The 22,476-nt window shown below is 48.6% G+C and overlaps 1 protein-coding gene across 5 annotated transcripts in view; it reads left to right on the forward strand.

Annotated features, from left to right (window-relative positions):
* Positions 1 to 22,476, forward strand: part of LOC144099016 (uncharacterized) — a 225,875-nt gene extending 203,399 nt beyond the window's left edge. For 4 of the 5 annotated variants that reach the window (XM_077632007.1, XM_077632011.1, XM_077632008.1 and 1 more), the window contains exons 2-6: positions 8,550 to 8,818; positions 11,320 to 11,502; positions 11,778 to 12,550; positions 14,079 to 17,774; positions 18,567 to 22,476. In XM_077632007.1, coding sequence (XP_077488133.1) covers positions 8,550 to 8,818; positions 11,320 to 11,502; positions 11,778 to 12,550; positions 14,079 to 17,774; positions 18,567 to 19,194 — 5,549 coding nt within the window. In that variant the 3' untranslated portion in view covers positions 19,195 to 22,476. Of the gene's footprint in view, positions 1 to 8,549; positions 8,819 to 9,909; positions 10,061 to 11,319; positions 11,503 to 11,777; positions 12,551 to 14,078; positions 17,775 to 18,566 lie in introns of those variants that run through there. The other variant, XM_077632012.1, reaches the window with a different exon arrangement.

The raw sequence follows: 22,476 nt of genomic DNA on the forward strand, positions 1-22,476 counted from the left end.
CGGTTCTTTCGAATTCCGCTTTTAACGAATATCATGTTGGGCCTCTCTAGGGCCTTTAACGAGACGAACCATATCTGGAAGCGCTTCTTCCGCCGCAGGTGGGTGATAAACGCCCTCACCGACGCTGAACTTCTCTCCGTCAAGTCGTTCCGCTTTCCTCGTGTTTATCAGCGAAAAGTTGATGAGCTGGCGAAATCGCGTCTCTGAAAAATTGAAAACGCCCCGCCGCGGTGGCTCGGTGGTTAGAGCGCTCGACTACTGATCCGGAGTTCCCAGGTTCGAACCCGACCGCGGCGGCTGCGTTTTTATGGAGGAAAAACGCTAAGACGCCCGTGTGCTGTGCGATGTCAGTGCACGTTAAAGATCCCCAGGTAGGTGGTCGAAATTATTCCGGAGCCCTCCACTACGGCACCTCTCTCTTCCTTTCTTCTTTCACTCCCTCCTCTATCCCTTCCCTTACGGCGCGGTTCAGGTGTCCAACGATATATGAGACAGATACTGCGCCATTTCCTTTCCCCAAAAACCAATTATTAAGAGCTGGCGAAATCGCGTCTCCTTGAAAAAATATATAAATAATTGGTTTTTGGGGAAAGGAAGTGGCGCAGTATCTGTCTCATATATCTTTGGACACCTGAACCGCGCCGTAAGAGAAGGGATAATGGTGGGAGTGAAAGAAAGGAAGAATGGGTGCCGTAGTGGAGGGCTCCGGAATAATTTCGACCACCTGGGGATCTTTAACGTGCACTGAAAACTTGTTTTTTGGGAAAGGAAATGGCGCAGTTTCTGTCTCACATATCGGCGGACAGCTGAACCGCGCCGTAAGGGAAGGGATAAAGGAGGGATGAGAGGAGAAATAGGCGCCGCAGTGGAGGGCTCCGGAATAATTTCGACCACCTGGGGATCTTTAACGTGGAGCTACTTTGGAGCTGGCCCACGTTTGGAGCCCATTTTGTCCGGGCGATTTCCAGGAGGGATCCATTTAATTCCGATAGCACCCGACTATAAAAGAAACAGACCCTACGTCTACAGCATTCGCTCACATAAGCTGTTTCCACTGGCCGACAGAGCAGAAAGAAACGATGATAAAATTACTTCTCATCTGAGCGAGGAAGCTTTTTTCGCCGAAGGACAGCAGCGACCGATGAATGCTGTGAGAAGGGCAATAACTCCCGGGGGGTATATGCTGCATAGAGGGAACCTCTAAATGCTTAGAAGAGATGAAAGACCAGGGCACAGTGACCCGAGTGCATGGTCCACGGAAACGAGCCGCAGATTGACTGCAAACAGCCCCGCGGGGGAGATGATCCGGTCGTCGTCCGTCGAGCACCAGCCTACCACTCTCCCCCTCCCCTTGCATGGCCTGCTCGAAATCACTTTAGCGAGCCCCGTGCGCGAACCCCTGGCGAGCTGACCGGCGCGCACGCCTACGCTCAGGCGTGGCGCCCGCACTCAGTAAATCGGTGCAGCGTTGCCATAACTAACTTCCGCTTCCCAGAGAGCGAATCCGCTGAGCTGCTCACATATAGAGAACGATTCTTTTTGCTCTCCGTTCTTCTGCTTCATTGGTATTGCTCTGCCCCGCCTTTGGCACCGAAGTTGGCGGCTCGCGTTGCTTGTTTAGTTATCAGTAGTGACGTCACAAGTAGCAGCGTCTTATGGCAGAAGGAGACGAGAACGAGTACGGAAAATAATCGTCCCTGAAGACGTCTCCTGGTTAACTGGCGGCTTCCGTGCAATGCATCGTCGCAGAAGTCTGGGCGCCTGCCAGCCAGATGGAAGGATGAGAGAGAGAAAGGACGTTAAGAAATAAGGAAAGGCGCGATAGGTGTCTCACTCAGGGTGGACACTTAAACGGGGCCATGAGGGAAAGGTTGAAGGAGAGAGACTTTGGGGTTTAGAAAGAAGTTCAGGTTCAAAAGCAATGCCACCAATCAGAATGTGTGCTTACATTTGCCTGCAGCTTGGAGAATTCGCAGCATCTCCAACGCTGCACTGTTCTAGCTATGGGCGCAGCGTATAGTGCTACATCTGGTGCGCTGTGCCCCCCACCACCACCGGCCGTCCGGTGCATGCGGCGGCGGGCGTCGATATATCGATGTTTGAGCTCCCTCCTCGCTCCACCTGTCCACCCCCTTTCTCTCTCTTTCTCCCGCTCTGCCCCGCCGTCGTCTTTGTGGGGGCCCCGTCCCACGTACCGACGCATCTGCTATTCCAGCCACACTGCTTCTGCTGCTGCTTCACTGCCGGCATTCGAAGCTTCTGCTGGCCACCGTGGGCTCCGTGCTTTGTCGTTTGTAGGCTTCTGTTCTCTCTCCTCACTGCTGTATGGCCTCTCGGCGGCCGCGTTGTTATTGGAAACGGGCGTTGGGGGGTGTCCGGCGACGCGCTTTGGGTCTGCCGTGCTCGCAGTTTCCTGTGGGCTTTTAGTGGAGCAAGGCGCTCGCGTGGGCTGACCGGTGTGTGGCGGTCTCGTCATCGTGCGTCGCTCGTTCCCTGCGCGAGCTTCTTTGCTGGCCTTCGGATCGCGACATCGCTGTCTGCGGCGCTGGAATAAGGTGCTCCGTGCGTTCGATGTGTTGCGAGTTTGTGTGCTGCCAGGTGTGTTTGTGAGTGTGATGTTGTGAAGTCGTTCAAACTCCCCTGCCCACCGATGGAGCATACAGCTATCCGTGTAAGTCTTTTGAGAGTTGGTCACGTGTGGTGGGAAGTAGGGGCATGCCCGTCTTAAAACATTCACGCGTCCACGACGCTTTCCGTCACACCAGTTCGTATGTGTTCAGTTCAGGCGTTGACATGTGTGCTTTCGCTCTTTTTTTTTTTTTGCAAGTTGCCATGAAAACAGCGGCTCGCGGTGGTTGCGGGGCCCGGCTGCACTGTACAGCGTCAACGCTTAAAGCATCCATAATCGCTGACCGAGTTTCTTGTTCGGCTCGGAGAAGCATGGCCCACCAGATCTCAGGCGCGGAGAGCACTGCCGCGGCTGCAAGAAACCGACGCGCTCAAACGCGCGCACACACGCGCGCTTTGGGTTGCGATCGTTATCGGAAGCGTCCGTTTGGGTCAAGGTCGAAAGGGCCATGCTCGCGTCGACAACTCATTTTGCGCGGTGCTGACACTGTGCCGACGGCGTGTGCCGATGTTAATCGCCCATTTTAACACCAGGCCGAAGAAACAAAAAAAAAAACAACAGCGGTGGTAATTGGAAACTTGACGGAGGGAATCGTAATTTGTTCCGACGTGACGTCGACGAAAGATATACAGCCGCGCGCCTGTGTGGAGTTTACCGACTGCTCCGCGCTCATTAGCTAGACGCTGCTTATGAAATGCGCTTTCGTCGTCGACGGAGGAAAGGGAGATGAACGGGACGCGCGTGTTCTGTTATTTGTGTCTACTTTTGTTTCTCCCCGACCCCTTTTCTCTACGGGTCGTTGCTTCGCTCCCGTCTTACTTGCTGACAAGCGATTGCGTTGCGTTTTGTGGCGTGCTGTTCCAGAAAAAACTCTTTATTGCACCCCCCCCCCCCCCCCCCACCCTCCCGGGGACAGTTGTTGCACACGCGCTTCCGCCCCGCCGCGGTGGCTCAGCGGTTAGGGCGCTCGACTACTGATCCGGAGTTCCCGGGTTCGAACCCGACCGCGGCGGCTGCGTTTTTTATGGAGGAAAAACGCTAAGGCGCCCGTGTGCTGTGCGATGTCAGTGCACGTTAAAGATTCCCAGGTGGTCTAAATTATTCCGGAGCCCTCCACTACGGCACCTCTTCCTTCCTTTCTTCTTTCACTCCCTCCTTTATCCCTTCCCTTACGGCGCGGTTCAGGTGTCCAACGATATATGAGACAGATACTGCGCCATTTCCTTCCCCCAAAAACCAATTATTATTATTATTATTATTATTACACGCGCTTCCTGCGAGGGCGGTTTCCTCTTCACTCCTCGTAATTCGTCTTTCTTTCTCTCGTTTCTCCTCCCTTTCTTGTTTTTGTTCCGCCCTTCGTCTCTTTATAGCCCCCCCCCCCCCCCCTCGCCACTTTGCGTCGACCTCTGTGATCGGCGCGAACTTTATTGCCTGTTAGCTGGGTCAAGTGCGCCGCGCTTGCGAAGTGCCAACAAGGAAAGCATTTTATCTTTCAGTTTTTGTCGAAGCGCAGTTTTCGTGGCGAAGAGAGATTAAAACAGTGGTCCAAACAGAAAAGAAAGCATGACACGAAATGCACTTGTCACTCGCCTTACTCTAGCTTCGAGAACAGGAGGTAGACGTGTCGTGGCGCATTAAGAGTATAGTTTCGCTTTTCCATTTGTTTTGGAAATAGGCAGTGACGAGAGCAGTGACGTGAAAGCCTAAAACTGGGCAAAGTAGAAACGAATGGCTATATGTCGGCACTTCGAACTTGGACAGTCAGTTTTCCGAACAGCCGTTAAACTCAATTACCACCGGAGAACGAACTGCCATTTATACTATACCGCCCGTTTACTGTGAGGGCCCGTCGCCTATAAGTCGGGTAATGTGCGTCACTGTTGGCGAAATCGTCTTTTAACCCCGAGAAAACCAGTTCTTGATCGAATGGGAACACTGTCAATCTGCATTTGGTTTACGTCGCTTCTGTGGGCCCATTTCAGATCGAACCATCCAGTGGATTGCTCGTTGATGTCTTGGGGTTACTTGATATTTTTTTTTTGTCATTGCCCGATGAGTAGAACGAAGAGTGCAGCAATTATTTCTGTCCGCAAAAACTTTTTCCGAAGCCCCCCCCAGGGAATAAAAAAATATCAAGGATATGTGTACTTTCGCGCTGTGCGTTCACTGCTGTTTTCACCATGTTTGGTTGTGAGCCGCGATGGCTCAGGGCTTTATAGTGCTCGGGGGAATATATGCGAAAAACGCGGGCTCGATCTCGGCCGCGGCGGTCGAATTTCGATGCAGGCGCAATGCTAGGGGCCCGTGTACTGTGCGATGTCAGTACACGTCAAAGAACCCCAGGTGGTCGAAATTATCCGGAGCCCTCCGCTACGGCGGTCCTTCATAGCCTGAGTCGCTTTGGGGCGTTAAGCCCCAATAAAACTAAAACCAACCAGTTTGGTTGTGATAAACTGGGAATATAAGAGGAGATGCCTGAAAATTAGTACAGCAAGTCTATGAGTGCTGTGGAGTGCTCCCAGTTATTTTCGACTATTTCTGAACTTCATTATTTTCACTTAAAAAATCAGAAACTTGGCTCACGGAAAGTTTCTTTGGTAACCTTGGAGGTTTCTATCTAAATATATAACCTAAAGCTGCACCGTTTACAACGCCTTATTATGAACTAAGATCTACCAACTACCACTCACTTCCACGGACACGAAAATATAATTCCGCAAACCTCAAGAAAGCACTTAGCACGATTTGGACCATTCAAATTTTGTTTAGCATTTTTATATTCTGTTCAGATATTGTGCGCTATATGAATATTCATAAGCACTAGAAGTGTTGCATTATTAGATACAGCACATCTAAAGATGTCATTTTTACGGATACTGATGCTTTTCCAACTTTGAAATATCTTGCAAGAACATGCCTGAAAAATTTTAGAGGACAATAAAATGCACCCAGCTATTGTTGTCAGTTTCACTTTTTTCTAAAGTTCTACAAAATGGCCGCAGGGGGCTGCAGAAAGTTATGTGGGCGGATGAGATTAAGAAGTTTGCGGGGATAGGGTGGCCGCAGCTGTCAAAGGACAGGGTTAATTGGAAAAACTTGGGAGAGGTCCTTTCCCTGCAGTGGGTGTAGTCAGGCTGATGATGGCGATGTCGAAATCTAACTTTAGAGCTCTTCATCACAGAGTATAGAAACTATGACCGTAGCTATAGTTTACCAGCGTTTTGTTTAAGCTTATCCTCTAAACGATATAAAATGAATTGATATAACCATGGATAAGGAAATATTATTGCTCTAAATTTAAGAATGTACCTAACAAAAGTTATTTTCCCAGTGTGATAAAAAATGTGTTATTTATTAACTCTGTCCATGTATTCCGATCAGTCGAGCATCAGTAAACGTTAAAAAACATGTTGACTGTTGCATTTTTGTTGTCGTATAAGCAGAGCACGGCGCTTCAGTTGTTTGCCAACAGGAGGAGAGGCCGCCAGCGCATTGAGTGTACATGGTCAGAAATTTGTTGGAAGGGGCCTACCACTGCGAGCACCACACCACGAGCTTTGCATTATTCATGCAAGGCGTTAATTAACCTTCTAGCTTGTCCACGAATGCGCGTTTTCATTCGTTTTCAGCGGTAGAAATGTGAATGTCTCAATGTGTAGTATGCTAACGGAAGCCTCGGTTTTACGTTCCTGGGATTTTTTGTTATCCCGCCAATTATGGGAGTTTCGCATATTACATTGTTTTTTCATTTAACTCATAACTTCCCTTCTGAAAGAAAACGGGTTTATTTGCGGCTACTAACTGCGTCGAGCCATGCAGGGGGGTCTCATTAGACGTGATGAACCGCCTGCAGAGTTGTGTAACATGTTTGTAATGCTTATGAATATTCATATCGTGAAGAATACCTGCACAGAGCGTAAGAATAACAGATTTTTGTATTTAATCGTCTTGTAATAATAATAATTGGTATTTGGGTAAAGGAAATGGCGCACTATCTGTCTAATATATCGCTGGACACCTGAACCGCGCGATAAGGGAAGGGACAAAGGAGGGAGTGAAAGAAGAAAGGAAGAAGACGTGCCGTAGTGGAGGGCTCCGGAATAATTTCGACCACCTGGGGATCTTTAACGTGCACTGACATCGCACAGCACACGGGCGCCTTAGCGTTTTGTCCCCATAAAAACGCAGCCGCCGCGGTCGGGTTCGAACCCGGGAACTGCGGATCAGTAGCCGAGCGCCGTAACCACTGAGCCACCGCGGCGGGGTTACGGTATAAACCAAACAAGAATCCTATCCTTGCTGCAGCTTGTAGAATTGCGCATGCGTGGAGATTCGTTCCAGAGTAGCGCGCTTGCACCGTAGCTCCATATCCGATACCGCGACCGGAGTCCGCATTCGTGAAGCGTATTTTTTTTAGTGTGGTTCTCAAACCATAATAATAAAAAAAACTTTTCTGGTACAGAGAAAAGTGGGGCGCCCTTCTCGTTGGCTCCCGTGCATGATTTGCCAGCCAGCGTTGATTGTGCTAGGCTGTTATCGACGGCTCAGATGCCAAAGGCCGTATTTTCAAAAATAATTGGCTACATTCATGAAGCGCACTTGCTTGAGAAAGGCCCCGTGGACATACTCAGTATGCCCATGAGTCATTTTCATAAAATATATGGCGTACCTATGAAAACCGACTTCATGCACCCACTGCGTGCCCTGCAATTTCGAACGTTCATGACCTTAATTTTTGTGAATTCTCTCGCACTCCTCACCTTGACCTCTAATTTTGTGCCCTTCACCAGTCTTCAAGTGCCAACCGCGCTCTTGTTTGGCAGTTGCGGGGCAGCAGGCACACTTTCATTTCTTGCTTCTTGAAGTTAAAAACCGGCTGTCCGGTTCCCATTCTGTAACGCGCGAATTTCAGCGACAGCTGTTAGTTGGTGCATGCACTGTGAAGACACAACTGTAAGCGCACGTGTGACAGCTCGAGCTACTGTAATTTTTCCTCGGCGTAGACACCGTACTATATTTCATGCGGCAAACCGGCGGACACGCTGCATTCTTTCCCGTTCGTGGTCCGGGCGACCATGCATGCTGACCCTCTTCACGTTCGGATGACATCTCAATAGCTGTGTCTTGCTCGTAATTATTAAAAAAAATAACGCTGGACAAAGAACACAAGACACACTCATCTTAACTGGGCAACTGTGGTGGCGGGAACCGCTTGGTCTCCGCACTACACCTGTCCGTTCTGAATAAATGTTTTCACCACCACCCACTACACCACCATCACAGCCCTTGCCGGCACACGTCGTCGAGGCGCACGCGCGCCACGTAGTGGTGGTGGTGGTTGTTGCTATGAAGGGGGGAGGGGGCTACTGGTCCCGACGTATGTTGGCCCTTTGGGCATCACCAAGAGTGATGCCCAAAGAGCCAACATACGTCAAGAGTGATGCCCAAAGAGCCAACTACGTCACTCTTGGTGATGCCCAAAGGGCCAACATACGTCGAGTCAAAAGTAGCGGCTAGCTCGTCTCGAGAGGAGACAGGGAATTTGCGGCCCTCTCCCCCCTACCTCCCGTTGTACTGGCTACGCACCGTCTCCAACGCGCTCACGCACGCACAGGAGAGTGAGTGAGCCTTATCTACACATGCTTTGTTCGGCAACGGCGCCGCGCGCCTGCCACTCTCCACTCCGGCCGTAGTTCGGCGCACTCCTCTTCGCGCTCGTTCCCTCCCCGTCCACCTACCCCTCTCCTCTTTGCGGAGCTCAACGCCGACCTTCGCAACGATTTCGGGAGTTGAGCAACTAACAGCTATCGCTGTAAAATATGCCTACGCCACTATATACCAGAGTTTGGTGCAGTGCAGTAAATGCGTGCGGCGGCGGATTATCTGACAAGCTTGTCTCTCTCCGTGCTTGTTCCAGCCGTAGGGGACCTGACCAAGTTCAGCCAGGTGAAGGAGCACTACCGGACGCACTACGAGCATGCCAGGTGCCTGTTCACGGCGGACTCGAGGCCCCGGCGGGTGTGCGAGCTGTACGAGCGGGCCGCGGCCACGCCCGCCCTGCACGTGATCCGAGGCACCGCAGACGATGGCTCCTCGCCCCGGAGACTGTACCTGTGCATGCCCGTGTGGGGCGACGACGCCTCGCGCACCCGGAACAACGTAGACCTTGACATCGAGACCCGGAGGGTGCGTATTCACATCTGCCAAACTGACTTGCCAAGTGGCGTAAATTCCTCTGTAAATTCGTGATTGCTGGAAGATTTAAAGATGCATACATATATAGAGCACTTCTCCATATTTTAGTGCGCTAGATAGTGAGAAGCGAGAGCCAACTGCAGTAAACAAAGGTCTCAATATGTCATATGAAACAAGATGTCCCATTAAAAAAAGGATCATTCTACTGGGTCACTGTCCCCACAACCTAGGCTATGAAAAAGAGCACTTGCACAATGCCTTAAGTCCCTTATCTGCAATGCCCTTATCTGCTGTATCTCAAAAGCTGCAATGTGCTGATCTTCAGGATATGGTGAAAATGGTCCCATATCTTTTATGCATTATATGGGATCTTTATGGGCTTATGGTCCTCGGTTCATTCTTTTTTTTTCTTCTGCCTTGTTCCCTACCCTGCTGAAGAATATTCACCTGAAATGCATTCTTCTCACTATAAGTTCTCTTGTCTGTCTGCTTTTTTTCTGTCTTTATTACCATTTTGCAAGCTTTCAAACCTTATACAGTGGAAGCTTGTGTTTCAGAGGTTGCTATTAGTCTCTCTCCTCATTATCAGCAAAATACATTATTTTAATTTGAGAGGTATATATGGTACTAATTTTAAACATACCTACCCCCCATTTTCTCCTTCCTTTATTCTTTTCTTCCTTTATGCGTTGAACTCCAGAAGTGGGATGGATGCTCAGGATGAAGACGCACTTAGATGAAAGACTAATTAGCCTTCCAAACTGCAGCCTTCAAAACTTCAAACTTGCAGCCTTCAAGCTACAGTGCCATAAGCCTTGCTCAAACTCGTGCTATGCCATCAAGCAAGCAATTCCATGTTCCGTGTTGCATCTGAGCTATGGCTGCTTGCTTATCCATAGGCAAGCAGTTTCTTGTCCTTATACCAACTGCGCTCACTTTTCTAGATATTTTTTGCCTCAGATTCGTTTGTTTTTGTTTTTTTTCCCCCTGGCTTCAGTCCTACTTGAGCACCCCTCATCTTATCATTTGCGCCAGGCAGGCAACGGAATTTGAGCTCGCCTATCAGTCCCCAGAGAGCTCCACTTGTGCGAGGGACCAACTGAGCTGATAGGGAAGTCACTTTGTTAGGCAAGCCAGGTGCAATATGTGTAGGCCTCAAAGTGTTTTCTAGCTGGGACATGGGGCATATGCTCAGAGGGATACGTTTTTCATTTGCAACGCCCGCTATAACTTGTGAGTATTCTGTGTTGTTTTGTTCTCTCTTGCATTGCAAAGGTTTGTTCATGGCAGAGGGCTTTGTCACAACTGTTGTGACAGTAATGTTGAGGCGTAGAGTAACTTACACCTGTCGTTCTGCTGATACTGTTTATCACTTGATTTATGAACTGTTTTTTTCGCTGTGAACCAAGAAACATTCTTTAGTGTGCAAACCAGAATTTTTGACCTGTAGTTTTGGCCCTCAAATGTCATGCAAGGGCACCACTCTTTGGATTTGTAATTTGTTGCATTTTGTTTCTTTATGACTGATGCTTTGAAATTTGAGGAATGAAGCTTCCTCTCTGATATAATTTTGTACATATGTAATAGTGACATCATAAATGATATCACAAACACTTGTTTAACAATCATGCCATGCTGTGTGAGAAACCACGTGGTGTCTCAGACAGAATATTCAAGATACAATATCAGCTTTTGTGAAGCACTTCTTCCTTGAGCTCTTTATCAGTCGAGATGGGATAACTTTGCGCGATGTTTTGTCTCAACAAACCCAGGCACAAGTTTTCTAGTTCAGCATCAAACTTTATTAGTCATTAGGGCTAAAAGTTTGGATGCAACATTTTTAACCCTCAATTTTTTATGTCAGCACCCTCACAGTGTGAATTATTAGTTGTTTTTCAGCCCGAATTCTTAGTCTTCACTTTTCGATCAGCAAAAGTCGCTTCTGTGACAGCAAAAAAGAAAAAAGACCTTTACTTATGAGTACTTAGTGATTGATTTAGTCGCTCAAATGATGTTAACTTTGATGCTGTATGATATCAGTAGTTTTGGCTGAGAGCACAGTTCTGATATTCCTTAAATGCCAATGTGCTTCTTAGTTTGAATTCGACATGTTCATAATTTTCGGTAAGAGCTGACCAATAAAGCCATAACTGAGGCACCGAAGCTCAGTGAAACTACCTTTCACATTGGGCAGCACGTTTAATTCTAATAACTGGAAATAATTGCCACATTTAGCATCAGAGTTCACCATTTTCACAGGAGCAACAATTTATTGATTGTTCTTGTTTAGAAGGAACCAACTGCTTCCCCTTTCCTCATTTTATGTTAAAAGGATTGTATTCTCTCTGACAAATGGGCACCAAATACTTGAACTGCATTCGTGCTGTCAACAGCTATGAAAACATGATTCTGCAAATGCCCTTTGTTTGCTTCCTTTCATTATATCCTTGCAAGTGAGCCCAGAAAGATACCTGGTGTGCCTTTCCTTGCAGCCTGCAAGCTTGGTTACTGGTCAGGATGTACGTGACAGCGGAGGGGAGGAGCTGTTGATACTGCCGTCGCCTGAGGAGAAGATGCATGCTTTGTCCTTGGAGTACCCGGCCGTTGTGGTTCCCATCGACACTTCGGAGAGCAGCTTCAATCGCTTGTCATCAACGCGGAGGTCTTTCATACATGTGAGTAGCAACACTTGCTTCCTTTTACTGCAGTTGAAGAGTGCACAAGCTTTAACTTAGCTTTACCCTTTAAAATATTTCTAGCTTATAACGATATCTGTAGTCATCATCCCTTTTGTGTATCTTGGATAACATTCTTGTGATACCTGAATCATTCATAATTGAATCAAGACAGTTTTTGTTATACGAGCGATTAGCATATTCCACAGCTTGCTCAGTGGTAGAAAGCGTTTTCTTTTGTCAACGAAAGCCTGAAATGAGTGTCATTTGTGCAGGTTGACTTCCTGATCAAACGCAAAAAGCACCACAAAAGAAGAAACACAATCTCGGACGGGAACTCCAAGGAGATTGCGGAGGCTCTCACCAGCCGCAAGAAGTCTGGCACCCTGGTCAAGACTGAAGCACTGATTCACAGCTCGTGCCAGACAGACGACGACCTGCTGCAAGCTCCAGCGACCACCACCAAGTCAGGCGGGCGGAGTAGCGGCAGCGGCATCAGCAAGCGTCGCACTGAAGAGAGCCCGTCTTCAGGCGAACTGTCGTCCTCTTCATCCACTACGACCGAGACGAACGTCAACACCAAACCTGAGAAGAGGTTGTCCTTCTACGAAGCCATGAACTTCAGCAGGCTCGGCCGTGACTGGAAGTTCCTAAAGAAGTCAAACAAGAGCAAGGAGGCGGACAGTGGAAGCCACGGGGCAGCAAAAAACGAGGCGAGCAGGGCCGCGGAGAGCGGCACGTCCACTGGCGGGAGTGAAAAGAAGAAGCGTTCTTCTTCGCTGTTGCCCATCTCAACCAACTCTGCCGCCATGACAGTGGCAGTAAAGATGCGGGAGACATCGGCACGAACGACGGTCAAGGGGGTCGAAGACGGCCAGTCGTCGAGCGGAAACTGGAGCGCCAGCAGCAGCACGCGAGCTTCTGTGGATTCAGACCAGCAGCAGTCATCAGGGCCGTCGCCTGACATGATCCCACACAGCCACTCGGAGAGCTCACTGGGCAGAGACTCGCTCTTTTCGGACAACACGCATCACAGCACTGACGGAAGGTTGGTCCAATGCACTGCAGGTTGCAAATTGATAAGTGGCGCTGTTTGAAATTACAAGAAGACATCTTTTTCCACAGCAATTTGGTTTTTCGCTTGTAGATACCACACCAATGTAGTGCTGTGTTCCCTAGGTAATGAGACACTCTGCATTGGAGCCCTCTTAATGATGGCTGCACTGACGATGAGTATTCACATTGAGCACAAGTGAATGCAGTGAAAGCATCATAAAGCACATTAGGGGTGTAGCAGGGAGCCTCAATTCGAACAAATGTCTGCAAACGTAGGACTCGCCCAAAGCGAATCTGCAGGTGCCACAAACTTGCATGCAAAAGCATGCTGCCCAACTGCAAACGTGGAATGTTAAGCTCTCCACCGTATCATTTACCTCACAGGGAACGTGAAAAAGGCATGGGCTATGCAAATGCTTCGAAAAGCTTGCAATGTGAAGAGCAACACCACCATGCCTTGCAGAGGCTCTAAGGTCTCTGGGCTTGGCAGCATGGGGAATCAATCTGATGGTAAAGAGAGGGCAATTACACTTTCTGCGGTATGGCTGCCCACCCTTGTTATCCACCACAGTTGTCTTGAAGATTCTCATGGTCACTATTTTACATGCACTGCATCCATGTGGAAGTCCTCTCCCTTTTTGCCAAGTTTCAATTTATTTTATCACATTAAAGGTGCCACAAAAATTGCACACAGGAGGAGGTCCCATAGTCTGAAACATACAAGGTGCCTTCTGTACATGCTCTATCCAGGATTTCTGTGCTGAAGCGATGTATTCTATTACACCACCCTCACATAGTGCAGTGCATCCCTGCATTATTTCTTTGCAAGACGCACAGTTGCACAGACACTCTCACTGCTATGACTGATTGTTTTTTCTTTTTTGCTACAATGAACCATAACTGGCTGCATTTGTTCATTGTCACTTTAGCACAAAGTTTGCCAATTTATCCAGTGAATAAACATTATACGCTCAATGGCTGCGAACTTCCACGCACGAAAAAAAGCCATAGCAGCCTGGTTTTCTTTGTTGGCCGTTAACAAATGTCCGTACCGAAATATTTACAACTGCTAGGCTGATGTGGTTTAGGAGGGGCCAGATAAACAGAAAGCAGCTGTCCATATTATGTGATTGGTTTAGCAAGTTCTTTGCCATAGGCACTGATGGGTTGTGAATTGTAATCATTGGCTAAAGTTTCATGCCTTGTGATGTAACTATTGCTGCGTACCAATTTCAGCATGATGTATTGTTAGTCAGGGGCGGATTTATGATTTAGGGGTGCAGTGTGGCTGGTTGCCTCCCCACCTCCATGCGAGAAATTTTACTAGAAAGATAATGCTGAACCACATATTTTTGCCAAACAAGTTGAAGAAGAAGTACATGGCTCAGAAAGAATGCTCTCCCTTGCAACTGCCCCTTCCAAGAGTGACCCATAAATCCGCTCCTGCTGTTAGTTTACTTTGCACAAAAAATTGTTTTATTTCTGACACAGAAATTTTTGCACACTGTCGCATTTTGCAGGTCTCATGATGGTACAGCAGCAGGCTACACATCAGACGCCTCCGTTGCCCTGACAGCCACTACAATTGCTTCGTCTTGGAAGCAGCCCGGTCCACTAACTGCCCGCCCCAACTTGAACTCAACGTCAACTGACCAAGAGAGCCAATCAGGGACCATAACACCTGAAGCCTGCCATTCCGACTCCAAATCATCCTCTTCACCTGGAACTCGCAAGATTAGTGTTGGCTCTGACCCATTTACAAACCCGATTGACGATGGTGACTCTTCCGTGTACTCAGTTGACACTGATGGGTATTACACATCAATGCACACTGACAGCGGTCTGAAGCATGGCCTCGCAAAGTTTCCCGGTGACCAGAATGGAGGCCTTGCTGCTTCCGGCGACAGGGGTTCACAGACATCGATAGACACCATTGGAAACCTAAGTCTAAACAGCTTCCTCTCACAAAATGCAAATGATACCGGAACCGACAATTGCTCGATTGCAAGCACTTTGACACAGCGGTCGAGGGCACCCCCATTGCCACCTCCTCGAGTGTCTAGTGCACGAACACTGTCACCAATTCCTTCACAGAAAGAGAGCTCTCCACCAGTGTCTGCAGGTGATATATCAGAATCCGACTGCGAGGTGGGGGAAAGGCTGAGACGAAAGACATCCATTGGTTCATTTAGGTACCCTTCTATATGTGCAGTGTCTCCTGAACCTAGTGATGAGGACAGCTGCCGACTGGATGCCGAGAAACAGGCATCTAGACAGAGCTCGCCTTTGTCTGAACCTAGCCCTCCTCGTGCACCGGCACCAAGTGAGCCAAGTAAAACATCTTCTAGTTCTGGACCCACAGCGGAAGCAAAATGCACTAACGCTGGAAAAGATGCAGATGACCCTTCGGCAAGGCTCAACATGTACGGTGTGCAGTCTGCACGCAATATGGCATTCCTCAACGCAGTAGTCTCTCGTTCAGGTGCAGCTGTTACCCCTCAGCCACAGCCAGTGCTTGGCTCATTTTCGTCTGCCGAGAGTGACCAACTACAAGGAACATTGCCCAGTAATCCAGAAAAGGGTGACCTGGATGTGACCGTGCAAACCGTGCTACGAAATAATGAAGCAAAACAAAGCCCACTCTCTGCACCAGTTCAAGAGAGAGCTAAAAATTCTGAGCCAGGAGCATCCCCATCGGTGCAATGCAGTTCCTCAGCTGGAATTCCTGACAGTAGAGAGCAGACTCAGCCAGTAGCAACATCGACTAACTCACAAGTTGCGTGTTCATCCAAGCAGGGAAGTGCATCTCCCACTTCTGCCTGCACACCATTCTACCTAAACAGGCCATCCTCGTTAATGAGCAAAACGCGGTCACCGTTCCTCTCTTACCTGTCCAAAAACTCATCACCTCCAAAGACCCCAGGTATGCCAAGTCCACCATCTCCTGCAAAGTCAGCGGGTCGTGATATGAACACTAAGCAGCTCACTTTGAGTAGTCCAAACTCTAGCGCACAGGACAGGCCTCAATCCTCGCCTGAGCCTTCCAGTCCCCAGAGCAGCAGCTCACAAACAAGTCCACAGACAACTCCTCCCGCCGTGCCCCCTCCTCCTCCCCCGCTTACCTACAGCAGTCGGGTCCTGGAACAAGGATCTGCAAGACAGCCTAGTGCAATCAGTGAAGCAAACAGCGTTTTTGCGCAGGCACCTCCATATAGCAGGGCAGGTGCGAGGGTGACTCTAGACTCTGAAGGCAAAGTCATTTACAGCTCTAACTCATTAGGAAGGCATCGTGATGGCTATACCGTTGGCTACCAACTTCAGAAGGTGCCTTCAGGAAGGACAGGGCTTGCAGAGAAGTGCATGACATTACCTGCATCGATGCCTCCTGCACCTGGCTTGAATCAGCGTGCCTACGTTCGGCTGGATCCCAGTGGCAAAGTAGAGACCTATACAAGCAGTACAATCCCAAGAACACGCTACTCTGTATCTGGGCCCACAGTGTCCCCAGACAAGAGGCCACTCTTGCAGTACAGGGACGGTAGGTTTACTCTGAGCAGTCCCACAAACAACACACCTATGCCAAGCACAAGGCCTCAGCAGCCGTTGTCTGGAAGAAGCACACCGCAGTCTACTGCACCAGGGTATTTTCAGAGTGGCACCATGTCTGGTAGGAGCACACCTCAGCCCGGAATGTCGGGTTACCTGACCAGCCAATCGTCAGGAAGAACAACCCCAGTGCAACGTCCCGCATCCATTTCAACTCCTTATTCTAACAGGCCATCTGGTGCTAGCACACCTGTCTCTGACCACAACTCTTCAGGCCGTGTGACCCCGCTTCACCACTTTTCACCCATCAGTGTACCCTCATGCACATCTCCGGGAAGAAGGACGCCACTGCAGCCTTCTCCAAGGGAACCAGTTGGAGCCAGGTGGGTGTCGGGACTGCCACCTTCTCCACCAAAGTCATCCACTATGTCCCCAAACATGGCACAGCACCCACCACCTTCACATATTGTTCAGGCCCCTGTGCCGCGACTTCAACACAGTGGCAGGACCACTCCAGTTCACCAGTACCCGTCACCCTCAGACGGCCACATTCCACACCTCCACAATGGCAGTCCCAGTGCTTCCAGTCCGGTGACCTCGTGGAACCCTGGCCAGATGCCACCGGTGTCTAGAAGCAGTGTGAGGAGCTCAACACCGATTATGCATTACTCACCCCAGGCTCACCAACACGAGAATAGCGCTGCTTATGCTGCAGTGGCAAGACAGGTACCAGCCCAGGCCTACGGACAGAGTTCCCGTGACGAACAGTTAGTAAATGGAAGGTTGACGCCAATGGACACTTCTCGCCACAATCCTGCAAATCAGTATAGGCATCCGGAAAAAACCAATGTTACTCAGGCAGTGCATGATCATTCGAATGAAAACATGGCGAGGCCTCAGTACCCATCTTACATACCCAGAGCTCCCTACCAGCCCAGTCAATCCTTGATAAGAGGACCTCTGGGCCAGCAGATCAGCATGATGGGAGCTGCGAGAGGAGTTGATCCAAGAGGTTCCATTCCAAACCACGTTCCACATGCTGCAAATGGCATTCATGAGAATCGTACTTACAGACAGGGTGGGCCGCTGCCCCAGGGTTATCCCACAAGCCCTTCAAGGCAGTCACCAGTGCCAAGGAGTCCATTAAGCTCAACCCGTCTTTTAGCTCCAGATCACAGCAGGGGAGAGCATGTGCCACCACTCCAAAAGCCCATTTCATTGGCCGCGTATGGACAGTATCCTCAAGGCCCCACACAACAGAATCACAGCACACAGAACTTCAGGCAAATGCAGAACAGTGTCGTGCCAGGCCACCTTGGATTGAGGACAGCTGCGGACAATCAGAGACAAATGTCTCCTGGAGTGTACATTCCAAGCCCTTTGCAAAATTCCTACCATGCTGACCTGCCTATGCCAGGCGCAATGGAGCCTCCGTACGGCTTGCGGGACTTGCGCAAGGAAGGCTCCCCTACAGCGCTGTCTTCCACCAGCCTGTCTAGCTCTGGATCCGAGAAGTCCCCAGACAGCAGCAGCAGCACATCAATCACACGTGAGCTGGCACCACGCAGGCCCATGTCTACCGAAGATCTTTTTGCTGCCATCCATTCATCCAAGAAGAAGCATGGCATTAGGACTGAAGCTGACTTGGCCCAGTCACCATTGTCATCTAGGTAAGGGTAGTAAAGTTCTGCAGTGCATGGCTTGTAGCATTGACCTTGCTGTTCAAACAAAGAATAACTTTTGTCCCCTGTAAACAAACATGTTTAGCAAAGCCTCTTGTGCAGTAATGGTGGGAATAATGACTACTGTATAACCACAGCAGGTATGAGCATCCTCCTCGGTTGTAGAAGATGCCGGGTTCAATCCCCAGTGCTGCCACGTACTGACCATTTCTTTGAAAAGTACAGGCTTTCCCCTGGCCTGGTGCTTGGCTTCTCTAAGCTGAAATTCTTGGAAATTAGGGTCTTCACCACTTAGCTTAATTGTGCACACCAAACATGTTTCGTGCAAGAAGACAGCTTGGGCCAAAGAGCGCCATGGCGCAAGGTATTTTTTTCTTTACACAAGATTGAGTCAAAGACCCATTTCCCTAACATTTCACTCCAAACTAGCTGAGCACCAAGCCAAAAGAAAGATTGTACCTATTGTATTGTCGGTGGGTACCCAAATAGCACTGGGGTTCAAACATCAAACTTGTTGTCATGGTGCTCTTTGGCTAAGTTGCCTTTGTGCCATTAAAAGTCAAAAGTCATCCTTTTGTATGCAGTGTGTGCTGTCAACTTGGAACTAATGCTCTGTGTTATGCTTCTTAATTGTTTAGCAGTGGAAGAGAACAAAGTTTTACTTGGAGTAGTATTACCACTAATCATCACAAACAAAACGGCTCAATTACAATGCAGAGCTGGGTCATTCCGCATGACTTTCCGCAACACTTGCAACACACGGGAACCGTGTAACTGCAGGTCAAGCTCTCCCTTGGTTGTGACAAGCCGTCCGGGCACGCCAAGCCGGGGTGGACTCGCCGAGACGGGCTTCCTTAGCCCACGTGGGGCCCGGGACCGCCGCAGCTGGTCGGGTGACGTGGCTGCCGCCCGTGTCTGCAGCCCGCTTGAGCGGCGCTCACTCGCCAATGACCGCCTGGGCCCTGCCAAGCCGACCAGCCTTCTCGACTTCAAGAAGCTTCTTCTCCAAACCAAGACCTCTAGCAGCCAAAACAACGTGGCCAAGAAGTCAGCTGTCGAACTGCTCAGGCCGGGCTCTGGTGGCCGAAGGGCAGCTGCCGAAAACACAGTCCACTCGCTCCCGACATCGCCAGTCAACACCCCGAGCCCCGTAGAAAGTCCGAGTAGTGGCGGTGGGGGCCAGGCAGCGTGGACGTCGACAGTGCCTTTGAAGCGAGGTGGGCGGTCGCGGTCGTCACTCCAGCATCGCTATGACCTCATGTACCCACCCATCTTGGAAGACTGCCAAGAGGAAGGGGGCGAAGGGAGCAGGGCTACCATAACAGCGAGCAGCAAGGCTGATGGTGACGTAGGTGTCACCTCCGGAAGTGTTCAAACGCATTCCCCACCCTCAAGCACCTGGGTATGAGTGCCAGTGTGTGGTGTGAGCGAAATGTTGCCGAGGAACTGGTGGTGTTGCACACATGCCGGTGCTCTTAAGGTGCATTATGTTCCCAAGTGCATCCTTTCTTAAATTTTGAACCAGACAGCCTGCTGTTTGTCGGTGTTACTGCTGAGGTTGTGATTGATTATAGAAGGCTGGTACGAGAAAGAGGGATAAAAAAAAAATGTTTAGGACTACACCCTGGAAGAATGTTGATCACAGGGTGTGTCAGTCTTGAGAAACTTAGTTTGCCTGCCGTCTCTCAGCTGTGTTTCTGGTTGCGGCATTCCTGCATCCTTTCCAGGCAGGCATGTGTGTTTGCCTACTGTGTAGCTCTCCGAGCTTTCATATTTATCATCCGCGCATTTTTTGGGCAGCCAAAGGCTGCATCACTACAAATCAGATGAGCCTCATTTTACAAGGGAATTTTAGTAGCCACCTTTGTTTTCTCTTTTTTTTTTCACAAAGCTCTATCAACCTTGTCTCCACGTAAAGTATAGAGTAAGCAGAATTTTGGTCACTTTAGTATATAGAAAGGTACACTTTAGTAATAGAAATGAATTGCTTGCATACAAGGCTATGGAAATACAAATGCATTGGTTGCTGTTAATTTGTTTTGGTTTTAGGTATGTTTGCACATGTCAGGACATTAGTTTTGCATGTAGATGAGTGGTCATTTGCATTGTTTGAGTTAGTCATTTTGTAGCATGCAGGTACTTCCGGTGATAGTAACTTTCTGCGTATTACGGTGCATTCAGTCAGATGTACAAAGTATTATTATGGTGGAACAACAGCAAATGGATATAAAGCGACCTCGTCCATTAAATGGCATTCCGTAGGCAGTCACATTGACATTTAAATTTACTGTTCAATGGCCTTCTCGTTCAAGCTGCAGGTACAGCAGGGCAGCTGAATTTCACACCTAAAGATAGATTCTTCTGTCTGATGACATTATTGAACTTCGCAAAGCTGTGCTTGGTGTTTGGTTTGTCATTTAGTTGTGAGAGACTGCCAGCGAAATGATTTTGCGAGCATTGTGGTTTTATTACAGATGGCAGTTAACTCACCCTTTCCTGACTACATTTCATGAACATTTTTATGCTTTTCTACTGAAGGCCCTTAAGTACAATGGCTTGGTTTGCAATTTTTTTCATATTGAATGAATTATGTACATAAAGCTGTGTTCCAGAGTTGTATGTACACCTGCGATTGTAAGTTTATGAAACATAGCTTTAATGAACTATTTTAACTTGAATTCAGAGCGCATTGGTTGCAGTTTATGGGAGCAGTAATTTGCGCACCCAGAATTAGGCTCCATTCATCCATTCCATGCTGCATTCAATGATGGTTCTGAATAAAGTTGCTTCACCAGTACTGTGTTTCGTAAACTTTTGACTGCAGGTGCACACTTTACTATGCCTTTTGGTGCTTGGTATCATAGAGTTTGTTATCTTTGCCCAGTTTCAGGGGAAATTTGGGACGCAAATGGCTGTGTTCTTGGTTCCTTACTGTTGCAGTACCGCAGCCGGATCTGGGCGAAAGCTGCATGCCAGCCATCATTTTATACAACACGCACTGTCTTAGCTGTGTGACATTCTTTGACTGCGTGTGTACACCCGGTAACTATTTCAAAGCACACAAAATGTGCTTAGTTTCATACTCGTGTATCACGGGGTCGCTTCTTTGCCATAATTGATCATAATGGGTCTGAGGAAAAACACATTGATACTTACGCTTTTGCTGTCTTGCATTTCGCTGCTTAGGCACGGTGGAGTCCCGTTCATTACAGAGGTTTGCTTGATGCTCTGAGTTGGATTCTAACAGTTTATCACTGAAATACGTGGCAGTTAAGAGAGAGTGATCATTCAGCATTGCTTGGGCAGGGAGTGCAACGATCCAAATGTTTGTGCTCTCAACCGCAAAGTTACTGGTTGATGTGTTCTTGGAACCTTTAGTTAGCTTTTGATTTTTCTCCTGCTTTGCTTCTTTGATGACGTGCCATGCATGTCATAAATTCACTTCTTCTCTCGGGTGTGCCCGCACCTCAGGCATGCACTGCACCTCGGTGTCACGCTGAACCTAGTACTGCAAACTAGGTCTGACAGTGTGACTTCATTGCTTTTTCCCTCTACCCCGCGACTGGTTGCGCGGTGGATTGTTGTTTCATTTCGAGCAGGTTCACAGCACAGACATAGTCATGTATGCGTGGAGTGTGTGTGATTGGAATCATCACTTAGCCTTCATGCACAGATGTGGTGTGCGTGTTTCACTGCAAGGATGATGAAGAAAGCTAGCTGGGTCAAAAAAAAAAAATTCCAGCAGACCTTTGCTTGCGAATGCCTGACTGGAAGCCACTGCATAGCTTTATCTCTCCTTCTGCACCGTTTGCACCACAGGTGGAAGTTTAGCCACCGCCGTTCTCCATAGCAGTCTTTTTGTCCAGGAGTTTTAGAATGTGGAACTTATGCAGGCGTAACCCTGGTGACTTTGCCGTGCAGTTCATTTCGTGTGGTTTTACTGATTTCAGACTGTGTGTGAGCGATCTTGATTTTGGTGCAGCTTTTATTCAAAGAGTGAGGGTAAAATTTGTGCGTAGAGTTTGATTAGCGAGCATTAAGGTAGTAAAAATAAGCAAGTTTATGTCATAATACCTGACAGCTACCCTATTTGTTGATTAATGGTAATTAAATGCTACCATTTTCCACTGCCGACATGGTCACCAGGCAAAACATCTGCACATGCTCTGATGGTGTAGGGAGCCCTGTGCATTTTCTAGTCTCGCCTCTCACCCTTAACCTCTAATACTTGTTGCTGGAAGTCTGGAAGCTCTTTCTTCAAATTTTCGCCCAGTGTGCCTTAGGAACATCTTTTGCTTCGGGGACAGTAAAATAGTGTCTGAATGAATGTTGAGGAGGATCAACTTTCTGTCCTTGTTGCGAGTTTTACCGGTTCTTTAGAAGTGATGGTCTCGCAGAGTACACATTTACTGGGAATGGGGGTGGGAACCAAGGATATGTTCACAGGACCGATCCTGTGGTAGAGGCTGCTATGAGCCTGAAGGAGTGTACAGGACAAACTTATTTTTATTACGCATTCAGGGTTTCACTCTTCATGGGTGGCATTGTGCGCGTTGTATGTAATGTTAGGAACAGTTGCTGTCCTCGGCCATGTGTGAATTGATGTTTTACAAGGTGGCTGTATCAAAAATGATGTCAGCCCTGTCCTTCAGATCACTTTTAATCAGCATTAAAGAACATTTCATACATA

Source organism: Amblyomma americanum, chromosome 7 (genome assembly GCF_052857255.1).
Source record: "Amblyomma americanum isolate KBUSLIRL-KWMA chromosome 7, ASM5285725v1, whole genome shotgun sequence".
Taxonomy (NCBI): domain Eukaryota; kingdom Metazoa; phylum Arthropoda; class Arachnida; order Ixodida; family Ixodidae; genus Amblyomma; species Amblyomma americanum.